We start from the raw sequence: 20487 nt of genomic DNA, 5'->3' as shown, positions 1-20487 counted from the left end.
TTTGTTGTACTTCTTGTTGCTGCTGAATAAACGTTTGATGAATGAAAGAATAACCTTGCATCTTCGAAGGGGCTGTTTGGAAACAAATGAGAAATTCCAAAAGTCTATGAAGAGGGTCCAGGGAGAAGAATACTTTCCTACTGTTATCTGTGTGACTTAGGCAAGCCACTTCACTTGAGGGCCTCAGTTTCTTCTTCTGTAAAATGAGTGGATTGGACTAGACGATCCTATGAGAGAAGACAGGGTTTCTAGAAAGATGAAAGTGTTCAGCAAAGCAGCAAGTAAACTAGATGTTTTTTCCTTATCTTGAGCCACTTTCCTGCTGCCTAGCCACCGGGACCAAAGGCCATTGTGACCTGAAGATGTAACCCTTTCAGAATTCACCCACTCTCTCTCTCTCTCCCTTCACTGTTCCCCATCCCCTAATGACTAATCAGTATGTCCCCAGGCTCACTATTTCAGAAAGGTCCTCAGTTTCTTTACTCTTCAGTTCTGGATAGGTACTGGATTGTGATTTCATTAGTACAGACTAAAGAAACTAAGGAAATTCTGGGATCTTTTCTATACCACAGAGTTTGCCCATAGCACTGACAAGTGCCCTACATGTAATGATGTTTCAGAGGCAGGACTAGAAGCCAAGTCTACTGCCATTGCTTCTGAAAAGTGTGTACCAAATCCGGCCTCAGACACTTCCCAGCTGGGTGACCCTGGGCAAGTCACTTGACCTCCATTGCCCACCCTTACTACTCTTCCACCTAGGAGGCAATACACAGAAATTAAGGGTTTAAAAAAATTGTGTGCCACTCTATGCCTTTAATAATTCCACTCATAATAGTAATTTTTCAAAAAAAAAAAAAACTCCCTCCCTCCCCTGTACTCCCCACTCTGCCCTATTAAAATGTAAACTCTTTGGGTTCAGGTTCAGCCTTCACTTTCATATGTGTCTCCAAACCTCAGCACAATACTTGCCCCCATAGTAAGCCTTAATGAATGCCTTTTCATTCATTCATTCATTCATTCATTCAAGGCACTGGATTTGTTATCTCAAGTAATGAGTTTGAATTCCCAGATCTGCCACTCCTCGTTCCAGTCAACGACCATTTATTAAGTGATACAAATAAATACAAAGATACTATGAGACAATCTCTGCCTTAAAGGAACTCTCGGGCTAACGGGGAGAAAACAGGGCTGTGTGACTTGAGGCGAGTCACTAAACTTTTTTAAAAAATTGTTTTTTAACATTGATTTTTAAATGTCTTGAGTTCCAAATTGTCTCCCTGTACCCCATCCACTGAGGTGACAAGCAAAAAGAAGTCACTAAACTTCTGTGGGCCTCGTCCCCCCAACCGTCCCCCTTCCTCCCCCCCCAAAATAAGAGAAAGGCTTGGATTCTGAGGTCCCTTCCATCTCTCTCAAAGCCAGGGAAAGTTCGAGGAGGAGGAGGTGGGGCTTCCGGAAAAATACGAAGTGTTCCAAGGAGGGGGAGGACCAGCCACCAGGGCTTCCGTAAAGAGCCGAAGAATTCCGAGAGGCGGCCGTTGAGAGACGGGCAAAATGGCGGCCGTCCCTCAGACCGGGAGCGAAGGGGCGGAGGCTGTAGCGGGGACTTCGGGATTGACCGCCCCCAAAAAACAAGAGCATGAGCGGGAACAGGCACGGGAACAGGAGCTGGAACGGGAACGGGAGCGGAGCAGAGAATTTCTGCGGACCCTGGAGCTGGTGAAGCAGGGGGCCGAGGCGCGCGTGTACCGTGGCCGCTTTTTGGGCCGCGCGGCGGTGATCAAGGAGCGCTTCCCGAAGCATTACCGGCACCCGGTCCTGGACATGCGGCTGAGCCGGCGGCGTACGGTGCAGGAGGCCCGGGCCCTGATGCGTTGCCGCCGCGCCGGTGAGCGCGGGAGGGCGGGGCGGCGGCCTATCCATCACGCTTATCCAGCTGCTCGTGGGCTGAGCGCAGTGCTTACCCAGGCGTGGTATACGATCTGTCCCTGCTCTCAAACGGCTTCCATTCTAATTCTGGAAGACTACAGCCCTAAAAAAAGGGGGGGAGGGAGGGAGACGAGGGGAGAGACCTAAAGGGCCCACAGCCAAAGAATGATGTATGGGCCCTGTCTATCCATCTGGATGTGGGGGCATAGTGATAAGGGATTTGCTTAAGGCAGTGATGGGCAAACTACATCCTGGATCTGGCCCTCGGGGAATAGTTTGCCCATCACTGATAGGGGGAAAATAAAATATTCAAGTAGTAATAAATGCAACGTATCCAGGGTAAGAAGAGCTATTAGGTGGTGCTGTGGCTGGAGCAAGGGGCCTGGAGTCAGGAAGACCTCCGTTTAAATCCCAGCCTGACACCCAGTGACCCTTGGACAAGTCATTTCACTTTAGTTTCCCTAATCCTTAATTGTAAAATGGGGATAATAATAGCATCTTACCTTAAGGGTTGTGTGAAGATCAAAGGAACTATATATAAAGTGCCATATAAATGCTAGGTATTATTATTGTACACCTCGAAGCTGGAAAAACTGCAATGACTAGTTGGGAAATCCTGCTATAGGGTTCCTGGAAATGGCATCTTAATTTCAAGTTTCTCTTAACAGAAGAGACAGTTTACTGTGTGTAATGTCAGTTCTTTGAAGTTAGACTGTTTGTGTTTTTTCATATCAAGGCACCAATTGATCCCTGTTGCCCGATTTGTGGAGAACTCTCCTTTTTCCTTAGAAAGTTTAGATAAGATGCAATCCTGCCCTTCTAGTTTTGTTGAAATGATTTAGCACAAAGAGAAAATTCTTAGAATTTTAAAAATATATGTAATAAGACCTTTAAATTATTGCAAATATTAGGTTAAATTATTAAAATGACCTTTTATTGTTTGTTTCGCCTTCAGGGATTTCAGCACCAGTTGTCTTTTTTGTGGACTATGCTTCCAATTGCTTATACCTGGAAGATATTGAAGAATCCTTGACTGTCAGGGACTATATTCAATCAATTCACATAACCGAAAACGATCCTGAAAAACTCTCCCTTTTAGCAAGAAAGATGGGAAAGGTTCTGGCACAATTACACGATGAAGATGTTATTCATGGAGATCTGACCACCTCAAACATGCTCTTGAAGCTGCCTGTTGAACAGCTGAGCCTGGTACTTATAGACTTTGGACTCAGTTTTATTTCTGCCCTTCCAGAAGATAAAGGTGTAGACCTCTATGTCCTAGAAAAGGCCTTTCTCAGTACACATCCCAACACAGAGATAATGTACCAGGAACTTCTAAAAAGTTATTCATCAGAATCCAAAAAGTCAGGCCCTGTGCTAAAAAAGTTAGATGAGGTACGACTGAGAGGAAGGAAGCGGTCTATGGTTGGATAGGAGAAAATTCTCTGGTAGTACCATACAATTTATTTCCAAATAAATTTTCCAGGGAGGCTACCAAAACTTGTGTTGGAAGTTTTTTATTTTTTAGTAAAAAAAAATTATATTCCAAACTGAGACATCAAAAAGAGCATTTCTAAACAGTAGGACATAAAAAAGGGGATTCTATATGAAATATGAATCTATTTCATAATTACTTTTTTAAAAAGTATAATGAATTCTGTAGTTACTTTTTACATTATTCTGCTTGTTTGCCCTTCTGAATGAACTTCTTTTCATTCAGTACATTTAAAAAACATTACAATGCCTCTTTTTCACTATTACTAAACCCTCTCACCTAACTCCACTCCCTCAAGTCAAAAAAAAAAAGATAGGTAAAAAACCTCGTACCAAATAAGCATAGACAAGCAAAACCAGTCTATACAGTGTCCAAAAATGTATGTCTCTGTGTCTTGTATCTATCATTACTTTCCAGAGGTGGGTAATATGTTCATGCTTTTCTCATCTCTTCTCAGTCTCCACGTTAAACCCTGGTAATAGAACTAATCTGCCCCCAGGAGCTTTATTTTCCCTTTTTTAACTTCCTCAATACCTATTGAAGATATGATTTTGAAGTCACTTATTCTCTATAACTTCCAGTTCCTCAATTATATTTTTCTGGAATTCTCTCAACTTATGTTTGTATTTAAATTTTCTACTTGGCTCTTTTCATCAAAGATACTTGAAATCCTTCTTACATTAAAGGCAGTTTCCCCCATAGGATTATACTCAGTTTTGCAAGTTACATTATTCTTGTTTGTAAACCTATATATTTTGCCTTTTGGAATATTGTATATCTGCTAGATTTTCTGTGATGCTAACTATAGTTACTTAGTACTTTAATTGCTTCATTCTGGATACTTGTATTTTTTTCTTTGATGTGGAAGCTCTTGATTTTAGTTATAACATTCCTCGAACTTTTCACTTTGGGATTTCTTTCAGAAGGTGTTCAATGGATTCTTCCTGTCTTTAATTTGCCTTCTGTTTCTAATATGTCTGGCAACAAGCCAGATCTGAGCAGTTTTCATTTAAGATTTTTTTTTATTGATTTAAATATTTTATTTTTTTAGAAAAATTTTCCATGGTTACATGATTCATGTTTTTACTTTCCCCTTCACCCCCTCTTCACCCCCCACCCCATCCAACGCACATTTCCACTGGTTTTAACATGAGTGATCAATCAAGACTTATTTACATATTGGTAGTTGCATTGGTGTGAATCGTTTTGAGTCTTCATCCCCAATCATGTCAGTATCAACCCATGTGTTCAAGTGGTTGTTGTTTTTCTGTGTTACCACTCCTATAGTTCTTCCTCTGAATATGGGTAGTGTTCTTTTCCATAAATCCCTCAGAATTGTCCTGGGTCATTGCATTACTGCTAGTACAGAAGTCCATTACATTCGATTTTACCACAGTGTATCAGTCTCTGTGTACAGTGTTCTCCTGGTTCTGCTCCTTTCACTCTGCATCAATTCCTGGAGGTCATTCCAGTTTACATGGAATTCCTCCAGTTCATTATTTCTTTGAGCACAATAGTATTCCATCACCATCAGATACCACAATTTGTTCAGCCCTTCCCCAATTGAAGGGCATACCCTCATTTTCCAGTTTTTTTCAACCACAAAAAGCGTGGCTATAAATATTTTTGTACAAGTCTTTTTATCTATGATCTCTTTGGGGTACTCATTTAAGATTTCTTGAAACATAGTGTCCATGTTTTTTAATCCATGTTTTTCAGGTAGTTTAATGAAAAAAATGAGATCTTCCTTTGATCTATTTTCTAGGCTAGTTGTTTTTGATATCAGATATCTTATTTTTCTCCTTTTGGAACCTTTTGATTTTGTTCTAATATTTTTTTGCTAATGCATGGAGTTATTGACTTATATTTAGTCATTTTAATTTGGGGGAAGTTCATTTCTTTTTTTAAACTTCTAATTTTTTAAGCATTCATTAAAAATTTTTTGAGTTCCAAATTCCCTCCAGCCCCTCTCCCACCCATTGAGAAGTCAAGCAAAAGGATATCCGTTATATATGTAAAATCAAACAAAACATTTCCTTATTGGCCATTTTACAAAAAATCCAAGAAAAAGGAAAAAAAAAACAGCTTCACTTTGCACTCAGAATCCATTAGGTCTCTCTCTGGGGGTAAATATCAGGAAGAGATGGTATTTCTCATTATGAGTACTTTTGAATTATTATGGATCATTGTATTGATCAGAGTAGCTAAGATACTGCTCATCATCATACATATTGCTGTTACAATGTACAGTGTTCTGGTTCTGCTTACTTTGCATGAGTTCATATAAGTCTTCTCAAGTTTCTCTGAAACCATCCTGCTCATCATTTCTCATAGCACAATACTATTCTGTCCATAGTCATATACTTGTTCAGCCATTCTCCAATTGATACTTCCTCTCAATTTCCAATTCTTTGCCGCTACATAAAGAGCTGCTACAAATATGTACTTATAGGACCGCTTCCTTTTTCTTTAGAATACAGACCTAATAGATGTATTGCTGAGTCAAAGGGTATGCACAGTTTTATAGCCCTTTGAGCATAGTTCAAATTGTTCTCCAGAATGGTTGGACCAGTTCACAATTTCACCAAAAGTACATTAGCGTCCTTATTTTTTCACAGGGGAAGTCCATTTCTAAAGGTTTAAGCTACTTATTCTCCAGCCAATTCTTCCAAAGCTTTCATTTCTTTTTGTCTTCTGTCTTGTTTCTTCTAGGTATTCATATAGTCCTTGTGGAAAATCCATTTTTTACTTTGAATCTTTAGTTTCAGTTGTTACAGAGTTACTTGCTCTTGTGGAGTGATCTTTAAACTGGTAATAATTTTTGATAGTGGTTGGTGCTTTCTTTGATTTACTGATCTGTTCAGCTTTATTCCCTGATTTGGGGTCTTGTTCTGGGGCCTAGTCCACCTCCCCTCCCCAACTTTCCATTTTGTGATGGGGGCACATAATTGGCCTTGCTTGATCTCCTAGCTGACCTTCCTTTACTGTCCAGGGTTAGAACTTCCTTGGATCTTTGAAGTTAAGCACCAGGGGAGGGCCTGGCTCTGGCCCTGGCCCAAACTCTACTTCAGGAATGAAAGTTAGAAGCTAGATTTTCAGGGTCCCTCTGGCATCTCATTTCAAAGTGTTAAGAATCTCTAAGCCCCTGGATCTAGGCTATCCTGGTCTGAGCATGATGGCAACTGACTAGTCACTGCCTGGGCCTTCCAAGGTTTCTGATCACCTTGAAGTTTTCTCAGGAAACCATTTGCTCTTGTTGCTTCTTCCAAACACAACTTGCTGATAATATATGTTCCTCTGCCTCTGATCACTCTCTGATCATGGTGGGAGAATGCCCTGGACTGATGTAGACTTTGCTGGTGGGCCCCCTTTCCTATCACCTATGGCCTTCTGGCTGACTTTCAGTGCAGCTCTTGAGGTAGAAAAGGTCACTGTTGTTACTCATGGCATATCTTGCTCATTTGGTCTCATTCAAACTTGAGGGTTTTATGGTATAGGTTTCAGGAAGCTAGATCGTCTGTAGTTGCCATCTTGGTCAGAAGCTGTGGTGGGATATGTTTAAGTTGTGTTTTCTGTCATTGGCATCATCTTTCATTGTCATCCTCCATTGCTGCTGTGATTTGTTTTGTCAAAAACTGTCCCTGGAGCAGGGGCCTTAGAAAAACAAGTCTTTAAATATGATTTCTTCACCTGCTTTCAGCGGGCCCCAAGGGATTTAGGAGTGATGGGAGTTTCTTTTCCAGCACTCCATCACAGCCTTCTTCTACCTGGCCTCTCCCTCTAGAGACTGACTCCTAGAGGAATTTGCACTCTGGCTTCTGCCATTCCCCCATCTTCCCCCCTGGGATGACTCTCTCCCTTGGGGTACTATTTCAGGAGAGATCCAGCTATGCCTTGTTCATTGTCTCCTCTCTAGCTACCACCTCCAACCAATCAATAAGTATTTATTATATATCTACTGTATTCCAAGGGCCAGCTAAGCGGTACAGTGGGTAGAATGCCAGGCCCCAAGCCAAGGAAACTCATTTTTGTGTGTTCAAATATGGCCTCAGACACTAACTTTATGACCCTGGGCAACTCACTTAACCCTGTTTCCCTCAGTTTCTTCATCTGTAAAATGAGTTAGAGAAGGAAATGGCAAACCACTCCAGTATTTTTGCCAAGAAAAATAGGGTCATAAAGAGTCATATATTACTGAAAAACAATTAAACAAAAAACTATTCCACATAAGGTGCTGGAGATTGAAGGACAAAGGATGGGAATTCTAGGGGTAACTAGGTTAGACTTGTGTTGTGATGAGGCAGATTTAGCCCAAATTAGTGGTAATTTTGCCCTTTTTTTTTTTTTTTTTTTTAACCCTTACCTTCCGTCTTGGAGTCAATACCGTGTATTGGTTCCAAATCAGAAGAGTGGTAAGGGTAGGCAATGGGGGTCAAGTGACTTGCCCAGGGTCACACAGCAGGGAAGTGTCTGAGACCAGATTTGAACCTAGTAATTTTGCCCTTTTAAGTGAAGTTATGAAACATAAATATGGCCTGTGGGTATACCCCGGGAAAACTATGGGCTGAGGAGCTATGTCTTAGGGAGTTTTATGAATCTCTGCTTTTTAGTATCAGACTGGACACTAGAAGACCTGTTTTCGTCTAGTCCTGGTTCTAGTCATGGAAGCAGCTAGAAGGCTCAGTGGATAGAGTGCTGGGCCAGGAATCGTGAAGTCTTGAGTTCAAATCTGACCTCGGACACACACTCTTTGTGTTACCCTGAGCAAGTCATTTAACCTCTGTCTGCCTTAATCCCCTGGAGAAGAAAATGGCAAACCATATCCACTTGTAGCTTTACTAAGAATACCCCATATCTGTATGAACTTTTTGGTCTTACGATCTCTTCACACTCTTAAAATTACTTAGTACTCTGCAAAGAATATTTTGTTTGTGGGTTTTGTCTATCATTATTTACTGTATTAGAAATGAACATACCTTAATATTATTATGAAAATAATTTTGACCTTGAATGGTCTTTGAGAGCTATACTTTGAGAAGTACTGTGCTCTATGGGTCACACAGTAAATATTGTATGTGTCAGAGGTGGGATTTGAACTCTCGTCTTTCTTGCTCATTTTACTATGATGCCCAACACACGATTACAAGATAAATGAATTGTGATGTTACAAAACCAAATATGAGGTCTGAGGTGGTAGGTTACCAGACAGGTAGGCTTCCTGAAGGAAATGGTATTTGAGTAGCCAAAGGTATCCCACTCACTGGGAGAGCTGGTTATTTCCTGTTACTCTTTAATAGGTGTATCTAATTTAATAATTAGATATTTTATTTAATAATTTAATTTTATTTAATAATTTAATAGGTGTAATAATTAGTGCCTCTTTAATAGGAGTATCTTGTCCTGTTCACATTTATGGTGCAAAGACCATAGTCATAGATCATTAAACACAAAGGGGACAGAGAGAGAGATAATCTCCTTATAGGCTCATAGGATAGGATCTTGGAGAGATCTTTTACTTGCCAATTCTCTCTCTCTCTCTCTCTCTCTCTCTCTCTCTCTCTCTCTCTCTCTCTTCCCCTCCCTCTCTCTCTCTTTTAATAGTTTGAGGAAATGGAGACCCAGAGAGTATCATTTAGCTAGTAAAAACTAGGCCTACAAGAACCAAGGTCTTTTGAAGTCTAACCTTGTGTCCTATTGGGTAGAGAGCCAAAAAGTTCCCCAATAACACAGTCTCTTCTGGGAAGAAGAAAGAGGACATGGGATAAACTTCTCCTCTGGCATTTGGGAAATAGAGAAGAATCCCAGAGAGGGAGGAACCTCATTTTCCAGGCTCCTCGTCAAGGAATAGTCAGTATATGGCAGGTGAGATCTTACCCTCCTTAGCCTACTTCCCTGTTTGTTGTTATCTGCCACTTTGATTTGTACATAGTGGACACCTGATAAATGTTTATTGAATTAAACTGAAATCAGAACCAATTGAAAGAGAGCAGAAATGTGCCAGATTTTGTTCCATTTGGGAATAGAATTTCAGAATACCCCCCAAAGGAAATATTGACCCCATGTATACTTAATATTTCAAGGGGAATTGGTCATTAATAAGCATTCCCAAGACAAGATGCAAATTCCTTTTCTGTTTTCTCCTCATAAGCGTAGAAATGTATCTGAAATCCTTCGAGGACTGCTGGGATGAATCAGACCTCATTTAGTGGCTCTGGCTTTTGGATGAAGAACTTCAGAACAATGATCTACACTATCTCAAAAGTAGCTACAAGTTTTCCAAAACACACAAAATAATCTGGATGTTCACCTTTTCTATAGAAAAATAAAATTTTGAATCTCTTTAAAACTGTTTTTATTGAATTTGAAAATTAATTTTCATTAATTAGTCAATAGAATATTGTACTTGGGAAGTCATATCCTTACCTCTAACACATTACTTATGTAACACAGGGCAAGTTAATTAACCTATCTAGACCTCCTGAAACTATAGATAATAACAATATATATCAAATTTCTTCTTATTTGGTCCTCAGGACCGCTCTGTGTAAGAAATAGTAGTACCCCCATTTTATCGATGTTTAAAACTGAGGCTCAGAAAATTTATATTACCTGCCCATTGTAACATATAAGTAAGTGTTGATCAGAAACCAGATCTCTCACCGGGATATAAGAACTTCCCCATTAAGGGAGTAGGAGATACTGGAAATAAATTATTTTTTGTGAAACACCTCACAGGGTGTGAAATAAGGGTGTTGAATTCTGGCCCTTAGATGACTGAGACATTTGAGATCTTCTGATCTAATTCCATTTTATAATTTTATTTTATTTTTTAGAATATTTTTCATGGTTTCATGATTCATGTTCTCATAAGTCCCTCAGAATTGTCCTGGATCATTGCATTGCTACTAGTAGAGAAGTCCATTATATTCGGTTGTACCACAGCGTAAAAAACACTATACAGTCTCTGTGTATAACAGTGGTTCCCAAACTTTTTTGGCCTACTGCCCCCTTTCCAGAAAAAATATTACTTAGCCCCTTGGAAATTAATTTTTTAAAAAATTTAATAGCAATTAATAGGAAAGATAAATATACCTGTGGCCATCACCGACTCCCTGAATCACTGCAGCACCCACCAGGGGGAGGTAGCACCCACTTTGGGAATCACTGGAAGGTTCTCCTGGTTCTGCTCCTTTCACTGCATCAATTCCTGGAGGTCATTCCAGTTCACATCAAATTCCTCCAGTTCATTATTCCTTTGAGCACAATAGTATTCCATCACCAACAGATACCACAATTTGTTCAGCCATTCCCCAATTGAAGGACATTCCCCCATTTTCCAATTTTTTGCCACCACAAAGAACACAGCTATAAATATTTTTGTACAAATCTTTTCCCCTATGATCTCTTTGGGGTATAAACCCAGTAGTGGTATGGCTGGGCCAAAGGGCAGGCAGTCTTTTTTTTTAATTTTTTTTTAAACCCTTGTATTTCGGTGTATTGTCTCATAGGTGGAAGAGTGGTAAGGGTGGGCAATGGGGGTCAAGTGACCTGCCCAGGGTCACACAGCTGGGAAGTGGCTGAGGTAGGGTTTGAACCTAGAACCTCCCGTCTCTAGGCCTGACTCTCAATCCACTGAGCTACCCAGCTGCCCCCATGGCAGGCAGTCTTTTAAAGCCCTTTGGGCTTAGTTCCAAATTGCCATCCAGAATGATTGGATCAATTTACAACTCCACTAGCAATGCAATAATGTCCCAATTTTGCCACATCCCCTCCAATATTTACTACTTTGCTGTCATGTTAGCTCATCTGCTAGGTGTGAGGTGATACCTCAGAGTTGTTTTGATTTACCTTTCTCCAATTATAAGAGATTTAGAACACTTTTTCATGTGTTTATTGATTAACTCCTTCATTTTATAGATGAATTTGAGAGCCAAAGAAGGAGTGAGTGACATCAAATAATATTTCACATTCATAAAGGATTTTACCATTGGTAAGATATATTTTACATACCTTATCTCATTTTAGCCAGGAATTGAACCCACACTCTATCACTCCAAATCCAATGTTCTTAATTTGTTGATGATCCATTGCTTGGGTTCCATGAGGATCCATGAGAATTCTTTCTCCAATTATTTTTAATTTCCTTAAATAAAATCCTCATTTCTGTCCAATTATACCCATATATACAGTTGGTGCCAGTGCAAAGAGCAGGTATTTGAAAGGACCTAAAATTGGGGAAGTAGCAAATCAAAGTCGTTCATTTATTTGGATCTATTCTGACATGATGGACATGGTGGGGCTGAAGTTTGAGATTGCCCTATACAAAGACTTCGGTGATTATGTAATATATGATACAGGGGTGCAGAGAGAAGAGGTCAGAGGGGGTTGACTGTGGGTGCATTTCAGGAAGACCATAGCGTCACGCAAATGTCAGTTTAGAAACGGCTCAGGAAATTATCAGGTCCCAACCGCTCATGTACAAGTGTGAAAAGAGAGGGTAAAGCCTTTGCAAGATCACATAATGTGTTTGTCCAAAAGCGGAGCTTAAAACCGTGGGGAAGACAGGGTCATACATCCCATGGAGGAAGAAACCTAAGAGGTCTAAATCCTCATTTTACCGATTAGGAACCTGGGGGCCAGGGGGATGACTTGTCTAAGGTGGTGTCAAAAGCGAGAGATAGATGAACCCTCGTTCTTTTACTCCCAGAAGTCAGTTGCTCCTTTTCATTTCTTATTTCCAATCGCGACATTGTTCTGCAATTGAAGATCGTACAAGTTTATAGGCGCTGGGCCAGTAAACGGAGTCAGGACTTCCGACTCCACGTCCTTCCTGCCTTATCAATCCTATCGCTCTCGGGCTCGGAAAAGGGAAGGAACAATGCCCCGGGGTCGGGGCCCGGGGTCGGTGGGTTTGTGGTGCAACACAGGGGTGATCGATTTACTCCGTCAACTAGCTCGCTGAGATCCGGAGCGTCTCAGTCCTTTACTGTCTTTGTAAAAGGAGGGGGTGGGGACCTGCTTTCCATCCTCCCTCCTAACTCCGACAACACAGGAATCTATTATGAAATCCGTTTGGGAGCCCGCGGGCTATTTGTCTAAGTGGGAGGCGAGTTGTGGGTCCGGCTACATGGATTCAGCCTCGGGAACCTACGATGACGCGGCCATTCAAGAGGCAGCCGCAGCCAGAGTAGCAGAGCACGGAACAGCCCGCTCCTGCGCACAAGCCCAACGCTGCGCTTCTGTGGCTCAGCGGCCTCGATGTGTGAGAGAGAAGTCTTTCACCGAGTCATCGTCCCTCTTTGCGAGTTCGAGGCCCACCGGCCCCCGCAGTGGTCCGAGCACCGCAGGCTCTCCGTACCTGCTATGGTGTATTTCACTACCCTGCCAGAGTACCCGCGGTGGACCGAGTACCCGCCCTCCCTCCTCCGTGAGGTGCGGCGTTCCACTTCTCCCACCCCCACAGCCCTTTTGGGACGCGGATGCCGGCTCGTACCGCGTCCCCTGGCCTCGCGCAGATTTTGCACTGGCGGCGTCACTCCGGGGGCCAACCCGGCTCCTGGTGGAGCTTCGCTTTGCAATTTCCAGGTACTTGTTCAGTCGGGGCTAACGGCAAGAGGATGGAAAGGGCAAAGTCCCGTCACCTCCAGCTGTGCCCTGAAAACAAGATAGAGACAAGATTATACACAAACAAGCTAGGCAGCCCCCAAAAGCAAGATATATACAAAATTATTTACAGATAAAACGTAGACGCGCTTAACTGGCCGAGAGAGGGTTAGAAAGCTACTATCTTTCCACAAGGACATGGAGTCACAAAACTTGCCTTCACATCCTGCCTCCTGATTGGCGATGTGTGAGCTTGGACAAGTCACTTCCCTCAGGGATTGACCTGTTTGTTGCTAGGCCCCTGACCTGGTTGGTTCTATAGTTCTTTAGGAAAAACGTGGAGAAACTGGAGGAGAGAGGCAGAGGTGTTGCACCCCAGGAACAAAGGATAGAGGGTGTATTTTTCAAACCAAACTTTAAGCTTGGTCATTGTGTGGCTCAGAGCTAATGGTTTTCTACATTTTACATTTATTTTTAAATTTATTTACATTTCTACACTCTACAATTTTTATATATTCACTGGAACTAGAGAATCAAAGGACATGGGTTTGACTCCTATAGGAAGTTATATTTAGCTTTTTCAGCCTCTATTTTTACATTACAACTTAAATGTAAAAATAAATAAAATTCCAGCTCCAAATTCTGTGACTTAACCCACCCCATTCACGAAGAGCTTAGTGCTTTAAGGTTTACAGAGTGCTTTCCTTTCAATAGCTCCTGTGAGGAAGTAACAAATACTAATATCCCTGTTTTATAGATAAGGAAGTTGAGGATTAGAAGTTACTCACAGCAAATAAAATGACAGTGCTCAACTAGCTGATCTCTCTGGCCCTTTTCATCTCTTAACATCCTATGATTACTATGATATTTGCTGACACTCACTACTTCCCAAATCTCCTGGCATGGTGAATTGAATTGCCAACCTACCCACAGTGTTCTTTCCTCTGGCACAGAGAATCTTGTCTTCCCAGTATCCTCACTGGCGGACTGAGAATAAGATGGAAACTGTTCCATTCAGCCCTTGGGTGTCTCTCTTACCTTCCTTTCCCTGGGAAATGGTGGCCCATCTGATCTGTGTTCTATGATTCTAATTTGGAGAAAACAATGAGACTGATGTGTAGTGGAGAGGAATGTTTAGCCTACCTATTCTTTTTTTTTTTTTTCTTTCCAGCCCTGATGTTCTAGGATTCTAGAAGTCTATCTACTCCCTCTCCTGCCTTGATACTGAGCCTGCATTTCCATACTCTGGATAGCAACTACTGATGATCCAAAGCTGAATTGCTTTTAATTCTTTTGATTCCCTTCGCCTCCTTGAATGCTGACTTCCTTAGAGGAATATCAGAGTTACAAGGGGATAGAAGATAGAACTTGGGATTGCTAAACCTGGAAGGAGCTTTAGAATGGAATATATTAGAACTACAAGGGAACTTGAAAATCACCAAGTCCATCCCCCTTTTTTTCACAGAGGACACTGTGACAGGAGAAGGAACTTGCTCAAGGACTGGGGCAAAGAAGTGATAGAGCCAGGATTCACATCTAGATCTCCTAATTTTTCCTAATATAATTTTTTCCCCACCACATCACATTGTCTACAGGATTCCTTTAAAAGGAAAAAAAAGCAGATCAAAGTTTTTGGCTTCTTTCACTTTCTCAGGCTTCTGAGAGAGTAGGCTCAGAGAGGGATATTGACTTGCCAGACCTTCTCTGGAGATTTAGCCTCAGTTTCCTCATCTGTAAAATGAGCTGGAGAAGGAAATGGCAAGCCACTTCAATATCTTTGCCAAGAAAACCCCAAATGGGGTCACAGAGAGTCAGACATGACTGAAAAATGATGGAACAACAAGAAAATGATGAGTGTTCTCTTTGATGCTGAAAGCATTTTGTTTTCTACTCTCACATTTCCCCCTTCTATAGATGAGGAAACTGGGGCTCAGAGAAATTGTGACTTGTGCAAAAGTACATAGAGAATGAAATAACACGATTGAATCAGGCAATCTCTAGGGCCCCTTCTACCTCTAAAATCCCATGATTCCTGTGCCATCTGACACTCACTGCCCCCTCAACCTTTGTACTTCCAAAGGTACAAAACTACCCAATGGCCTTCCTTCTGGCTCAGGGAGGTCCTGCCTCCCCATTCCCTTTTGGATAGGTTGTCTCTTTCACTCCTTGAAAGCAGGATGATCTCAATATTCTTTTGTATATCCTCTACCCTTAGCATAGTTCTTGGCACACAGTAAGAACCTAATAATCCATTATAATCCATTCCATTCTTTTGTTTCCAGGTGTTTTTAGCTTCCCCACCACCCCTCCTTAAAGAACTGGAGACTCCTCACAGTTGGAGTTCACCTTCCCTGAAGGCTTAACAGTTAATGCCCTAGTGGGGTGGGAGTTCAGGGGTTCCCTAAATTCAGCTCCACTTTTTTTTTCACATTTGTGATTTTATCATTGTAGGAAGTTTTCCACAATGCAATTCAGTAACTTCTCTACAACTTGGAGTCTTAGAGGGTTGGCAGCCATTTAGAGAAATTAAATGATTTGTCCAGAGTTATATAATCAGATTGTGTCAGAGAGAGCCCTGGAACCTAGCTATTCCTGTAAGTCCAGTTTTCTACCCTTTGTTCCATTCAGCTAATTCCACTAACAGCTGAAAGTTCAGAATTAATTTAAATCATTAACATTTATTATGCACCTGTTGTGTCATTCAAAAAGCATTTATTAAGGACCTACTATGTGGCAGGCATTGTACTAAGTGCTGGGAATTCAAAGAAAGGCAAAATTGAGTCCTTGCTCTCAAGGAGCTTACAGTCTAATGGAAGAGAGAACATGAAAACAACTATGTACAAAGAAGATATAGACAGGATAAATTGAGATAATCAATAGAAGGATTTCACTTCTAAGTCCTAGGTACAAATCTGGCCTGAGATACTTCTTAGCTATGTGACCCTGGGCAAGCCACTTAACCCCTATTGCTTACTCCTTACCACTCTTCTGCCTTGGAACCCATTCACAGTGTTGATTCTAAGATGGAAGGTAAGGGTTTTAAAAAAAAGAAATTGGGGGGCAGCTGGGTAGCTCAGTGGATTGAGAGTCAGGCCTAGAGACAGGAGGTCCTAGGTTCAAACCCGGGCTCAGCCACTTCCCAGCTGTGTGACCCTGGGCAAGTCACTTGACCCTCATTGCCCACCCTTACCAATCTTCTACCTATGAGACAATACACAGAAGTACAAGGGTTTAAAAAAAAATTAAAAAAAAAAAAAGAAATTGGCAACTAAAAATTAAAAAAATTAGTAAGCAAGAGTGACAGCCCTTCTTAATTTTAGTGCCTTCTCTTTTTTTTTTATTTCTTTCTTATTTTACCTGTATATAGCTCACTCGTAGATATTTGTTTACTTATTGTTTCCCCCTTAAGATTGTGAGTTCCTTGAGGGCCAGAACTATCTTTTTTCACTTTTTGAATCCCTAAAGCTTAGCATAGTGCCCAGCAAAAAGTTGTGGTTGTTGTTATTTGCTTGTTTCAGTCATTTTGACTCTTCATAACTCTTTATTGGAGTTTTCCTGGCAAAGATCCTGGAGTGGTTTGCCATGTCCTTCTCCAGCTCATTTTACAAATGAAGAAACTTAGAGAAACAGAGTTAAGTGACTTGCTCAAGGGCACACAGCTCATATGTGTCCAAGGCTAGATCTGAACTCAGGGAAATGAATCTTCCTCCCTCTATCTATTGAGCCACCTAGCTGACCTGAGACACATATAGATGCTTAAGAATTATTTATTAACTGATTGATTGACTGACTGGCTGAGACTTTCAGGAAGCCAGAGGAGCCAGAAGGTGGAGTGGAGGAGGGAGACCATTCTAGTCATGAAAATTCTCAGAACTGGGAGACTATTCTGTTTGAGAACAGCAAGGAGGCCAGCGTCACAGTATTGCAGAATATATAGTGGGGAGTAAAGTATTAAAAAAAAAAACTTAGAAAGATAGGAGTAGTACAGATTGTAAAGAACTTTGAATGCCAAACAGAGGATTTTATATTTGATCCTAAGGTGGTAGGGAGCCACTGGAATCTGTGGAGTAAGGGACAGCTGGCAGACAAGATCAGACCAGTGCTTTAGGACAATTTATTTGACAATTAAAGTGAGGATAATTTGAAATGGGGAAGGCTGTTGAAGTAGTCCAGCAGTGAGGTGATCAGGGCTCTGCACCAGGGTGATTGGAGAGAAGGGAGTGAACATGTGAGATATTAGAAACTTTAAAAGTACAAGAATCTTTGCTTGGTGGGGCTATAAAGCTTTAAAATTATACAGCCTATCTTATATGGATTATATGGCAAAAACAAAAATAAATATAACAAGGTAAAATGTTATAAAGACAAAATAAAAGTGCTAAGAAGAATTTGAAAATATAATGATTACTTTCATGAGAGATCATCAGGAGAGAGAAGGCTTTATGGAAATTAAGGTATTGGAAATATATATCATCATCATCATCGTCATCATCATCATAGTGGTAGCAGCTAACATTTGTATAGTACTTGCTATGTGCCAGGCATACTAAGTGCTTTACAATTGTTATTCGATCTTCAGGACTTTGGAGAGAGGGAGGGACTTTAATAGAGATGGTTTTAGACCAATCTATTTCATGTAGTAGTAGTAGCAGCAGCAACAGCAGCAGCTAACATTTATAAAGGACCTACTTTGTGCCAGGAACTTTACAGATATAATCTCTTTTGATCCTCACAGCAACTCTAGGGGAGAGGTGCTATTATTTTCCCTATTTTCAGTGAAGACACTGAGGAAGTCAGAGGTTAAGTGATTCATCCAGTGTCATAGAGTTAGTGTCTGAGGCTGGATTTGAACTCAGGAATTCTCATTCCATACCTAGAGTTCTATCTACTATACTACTTAGTACTTCTATACATATAGAGAATGGCCTGAGTAAAAGATGCTATTAGAGCTTGGAGATGCTGGTGAGGGAGGAATAGCTCTGACTTTAGGCTTCATAGACTGCTCACAGTTATCTGTTATTCTCTGACCCTTTTTAGGATGCTTAGTGATATACCCTGGATCTTAATGTTAAAGGTATTGATTTTGGAAATTAGCCTGTAATGTGGTAAAGGAAGAATGTGGATGGGGAAGAAGAATGGAGAGTCTGAGTTGGTAGTAATTCAATGTAATTAGATTTCTTTCAACAAATATTTATTGAAGGTCTGCTGTGTACTACTGTACACAGTACTGTGTACTATGTGCTAGGTGATGGAGATACAGAAACAAAAATGCATCAGTTCCTATCTTCAAGCAGCTAAATTAAACTAATGGGGAACAACCTATACATAGATAAAAATATACAAAATATTTATGGAGAAGTTACACAATAATTTTGAGTGGTGGGAAAGAAAAAATAAGCCAAGAGATCAATAAATGTTTTCTTCTGTGGGGGTGGCACCTGTACTGTACTTTATCTTAGGGAGTTCATTGATGGTTCATTTAATTTATTTTTCTGAGATGGGATTATTTAGACATTTTATTTCTTCTTTTGATAATCTGGGCAATTTGTATTTTTGTAAATATTCACCTATTTCACTTAGATTTATTGGCATATCATATTGGGAAAAATAGCTTAAATTGCAAGTTGTGGTTTTTTGAAATTGCTTAACTTTCCTCTTCATTGGTGGTAATTTACTCTTTTAATTTTCGATTCTGGTAATTTGATTTTCTTCTTTCCTTTGTTAAGTCAAATTAATCAATGCTCTATTTTATTTGTTTTTTTTTATCAAACTTACTTTTGGCTTTATCTCATTTATTTATTAATTTATTGGATTATTTATTAGTTTATTAAATTCAATAATATTTTATTTCATATGTAATATATTTATTTTATTTTATGTTTTATTAATATTGTTATATTACTAATATANCTGGGCAATTTGTATTTTTGTAAATATTCACCTATTTCACTTAGATTTATTGGCATATCATATTGGGAAAAATAGCTTAAATTGCCAGTTGTGGTTTTTTGAAATTGCTTAACTTTCCTCTTCATTGGTGGTAATTTACTCTTTTAATTTTCGATTCTGGTAATTTGATTTTCTTCTTTCCTTTGTTAAGTCAAATTAATCAATGCTCTATTTTATTTGTTTTTTTTTATCAAACTTACTTTTGGCTTTATCTCATTTATTTATTAATTTATTGGATTATTTATTAGTTTATTAAATTCAATAATATTTTATTTCATATGTAATATATTTATTTTATTTTATGTTTATTAATATTGTTATATTACTAATATAATGTAATAATAATATTATAGTAACATTATATTATAATATCAATATAAATAAATGAAGGAATGAAGGAATGAATAAATAAATATTAATAAAAAAGTTCAATGGTTCTCTTACTTTTGATTTTATTAATTTCTACATTGATTTTTAGGATTTCCAATTTAATCTTTAATTGGAGATCTGTAATTTGTTCTTTTTCTAGTTTTTTTTAGTTACATGCCCAATTCATTGATCTGCCTTTTTCCCTATTTTATTGATATAAACATTTAGGGATAGAAAATTTCCCCCCAGGTACTGCTTTGGCTATATCCCATAAATTTTGATATGTTTTCTCCTCATTGTCATTCTCAATGAAATAATTGATTGCTTTTATAATTTGTTCTTTAACTCCCACCCCTTTTAAGAATTATTTGGTTTCCAATTAATTTTTGTCTTTCCTTTGACCCCTATTTATTACAATTTTATTGCATTATGATCTGAAAAGGATGCATTTATTATTTCTGCTTTTATGTATTTGGTTGTGAAGTTTTTATGCCCCAATATATGGTTAATTTTTTGTGTAGGTGGTATGTTCCGCTGAGAGAAGATGTATTCCTTTCTATTCTCATTTAATTTTCTCCAGAGATCTATTAAATATAATTTTTTAAAGATTTCAGCCACCACATTAACTTCTTTCTTACTTATTTTTTGGTTAGATTAATTTAGTTCAGAGAGGAAAAAATTGAGGTCCCCCACTAGTATAGTTTTACTGTCTATTTCCTTCTGTAGCTCATTTAATTTCACCATTAAAAATTTGGAGCCTATGCCATTTGGTGCATATATGTTTGGTTATTTATATTACTTCATTGTTTATGGTCCTTTTAAAATCAAGATGAAATTTCCTTCCTTATCTCCTTTAATTAAATCTATTTTTGCTTTAATTGTGCCTGAGATCGTCATTGCTACTTTCTTTACTTTAGCTGATGTATAGTAAATAAATTCTGCTCAGACCTTTTCTCTTTACTCTGTTGTATCTCTTTGCCTCAAATGTGTTTCTTGTAATAGTGAAGGATTTTGACTTTTAATCATATGATCATATGCTTGTAATACCATAGGATCCTGCTTTTTTAATTTACTCTGCTATCTGCTTCTGTTTTATGGGGAGTTCATCATATTCACATTCATTTCCTTCATATTGTTCCCCC

General features: G+C 39.4%; 1 protein-coding gene across 2 annotated transcripts; it reads left to right on the top strand.

Annotated features, from left to right (window-relative positions):
• Nucleotides 1-1443: 1443 nt before the first annotated feature.
• TP53RK (TP53 regulating kinase) lies at nucleotides 1444-9749 on the top strand. Of its 2 annotated transcripts, XM_044661099.1 has the most exons (3): nucleotides 1444-1888; nucleotides 2885-3138; nucleotides 9573-9749. In XM_044661099.1, exons 1-3 carry the CDS (start codon nucleotides 1555-1557, stop codon nucleotides 9612-9614), a joined length of 630 nt encoding a protein of 209 aa, XP_044517034.1. In that variant the 5' UTR covers nucleotides 1444-1554; the 3' UTR covers nucleotides 9615-9749. The 2 variants fall into 2 exon arrangements, with proteins under 2 accessions (XP_044517034.1, XP_044517030.1); XM_044661095.1 differs by lacking the exon at nucleotides 9573-9749 and having other exon boundaries at nucleotides 2885-3429.
• Nucleotides 9750-20487: the final 10738 nt, after the last annotated feature.

The sequence above is a fragment of the Gracilinanus agilis genome, chromosome 2 (assembly GCF_016433145.1).
Source record: "Gracilinanus agilis isolate LMUSP501 chromosome 2, AgileGrace, whole genome shotgun sequence".
In the NCBI taxonomy this organism is placed as follows: domain Eukaryota; kingdom Metazoa; phylum Chordata; class Mammalia; order Didelphimorphia; family Didelphidae; genus Gracilinanus; species Gracilinanus agilis.
Note: the sequence above shows the minus strand (reverse complement) of the source record. Positions and strands in the feature narration are given on the sequence as shown.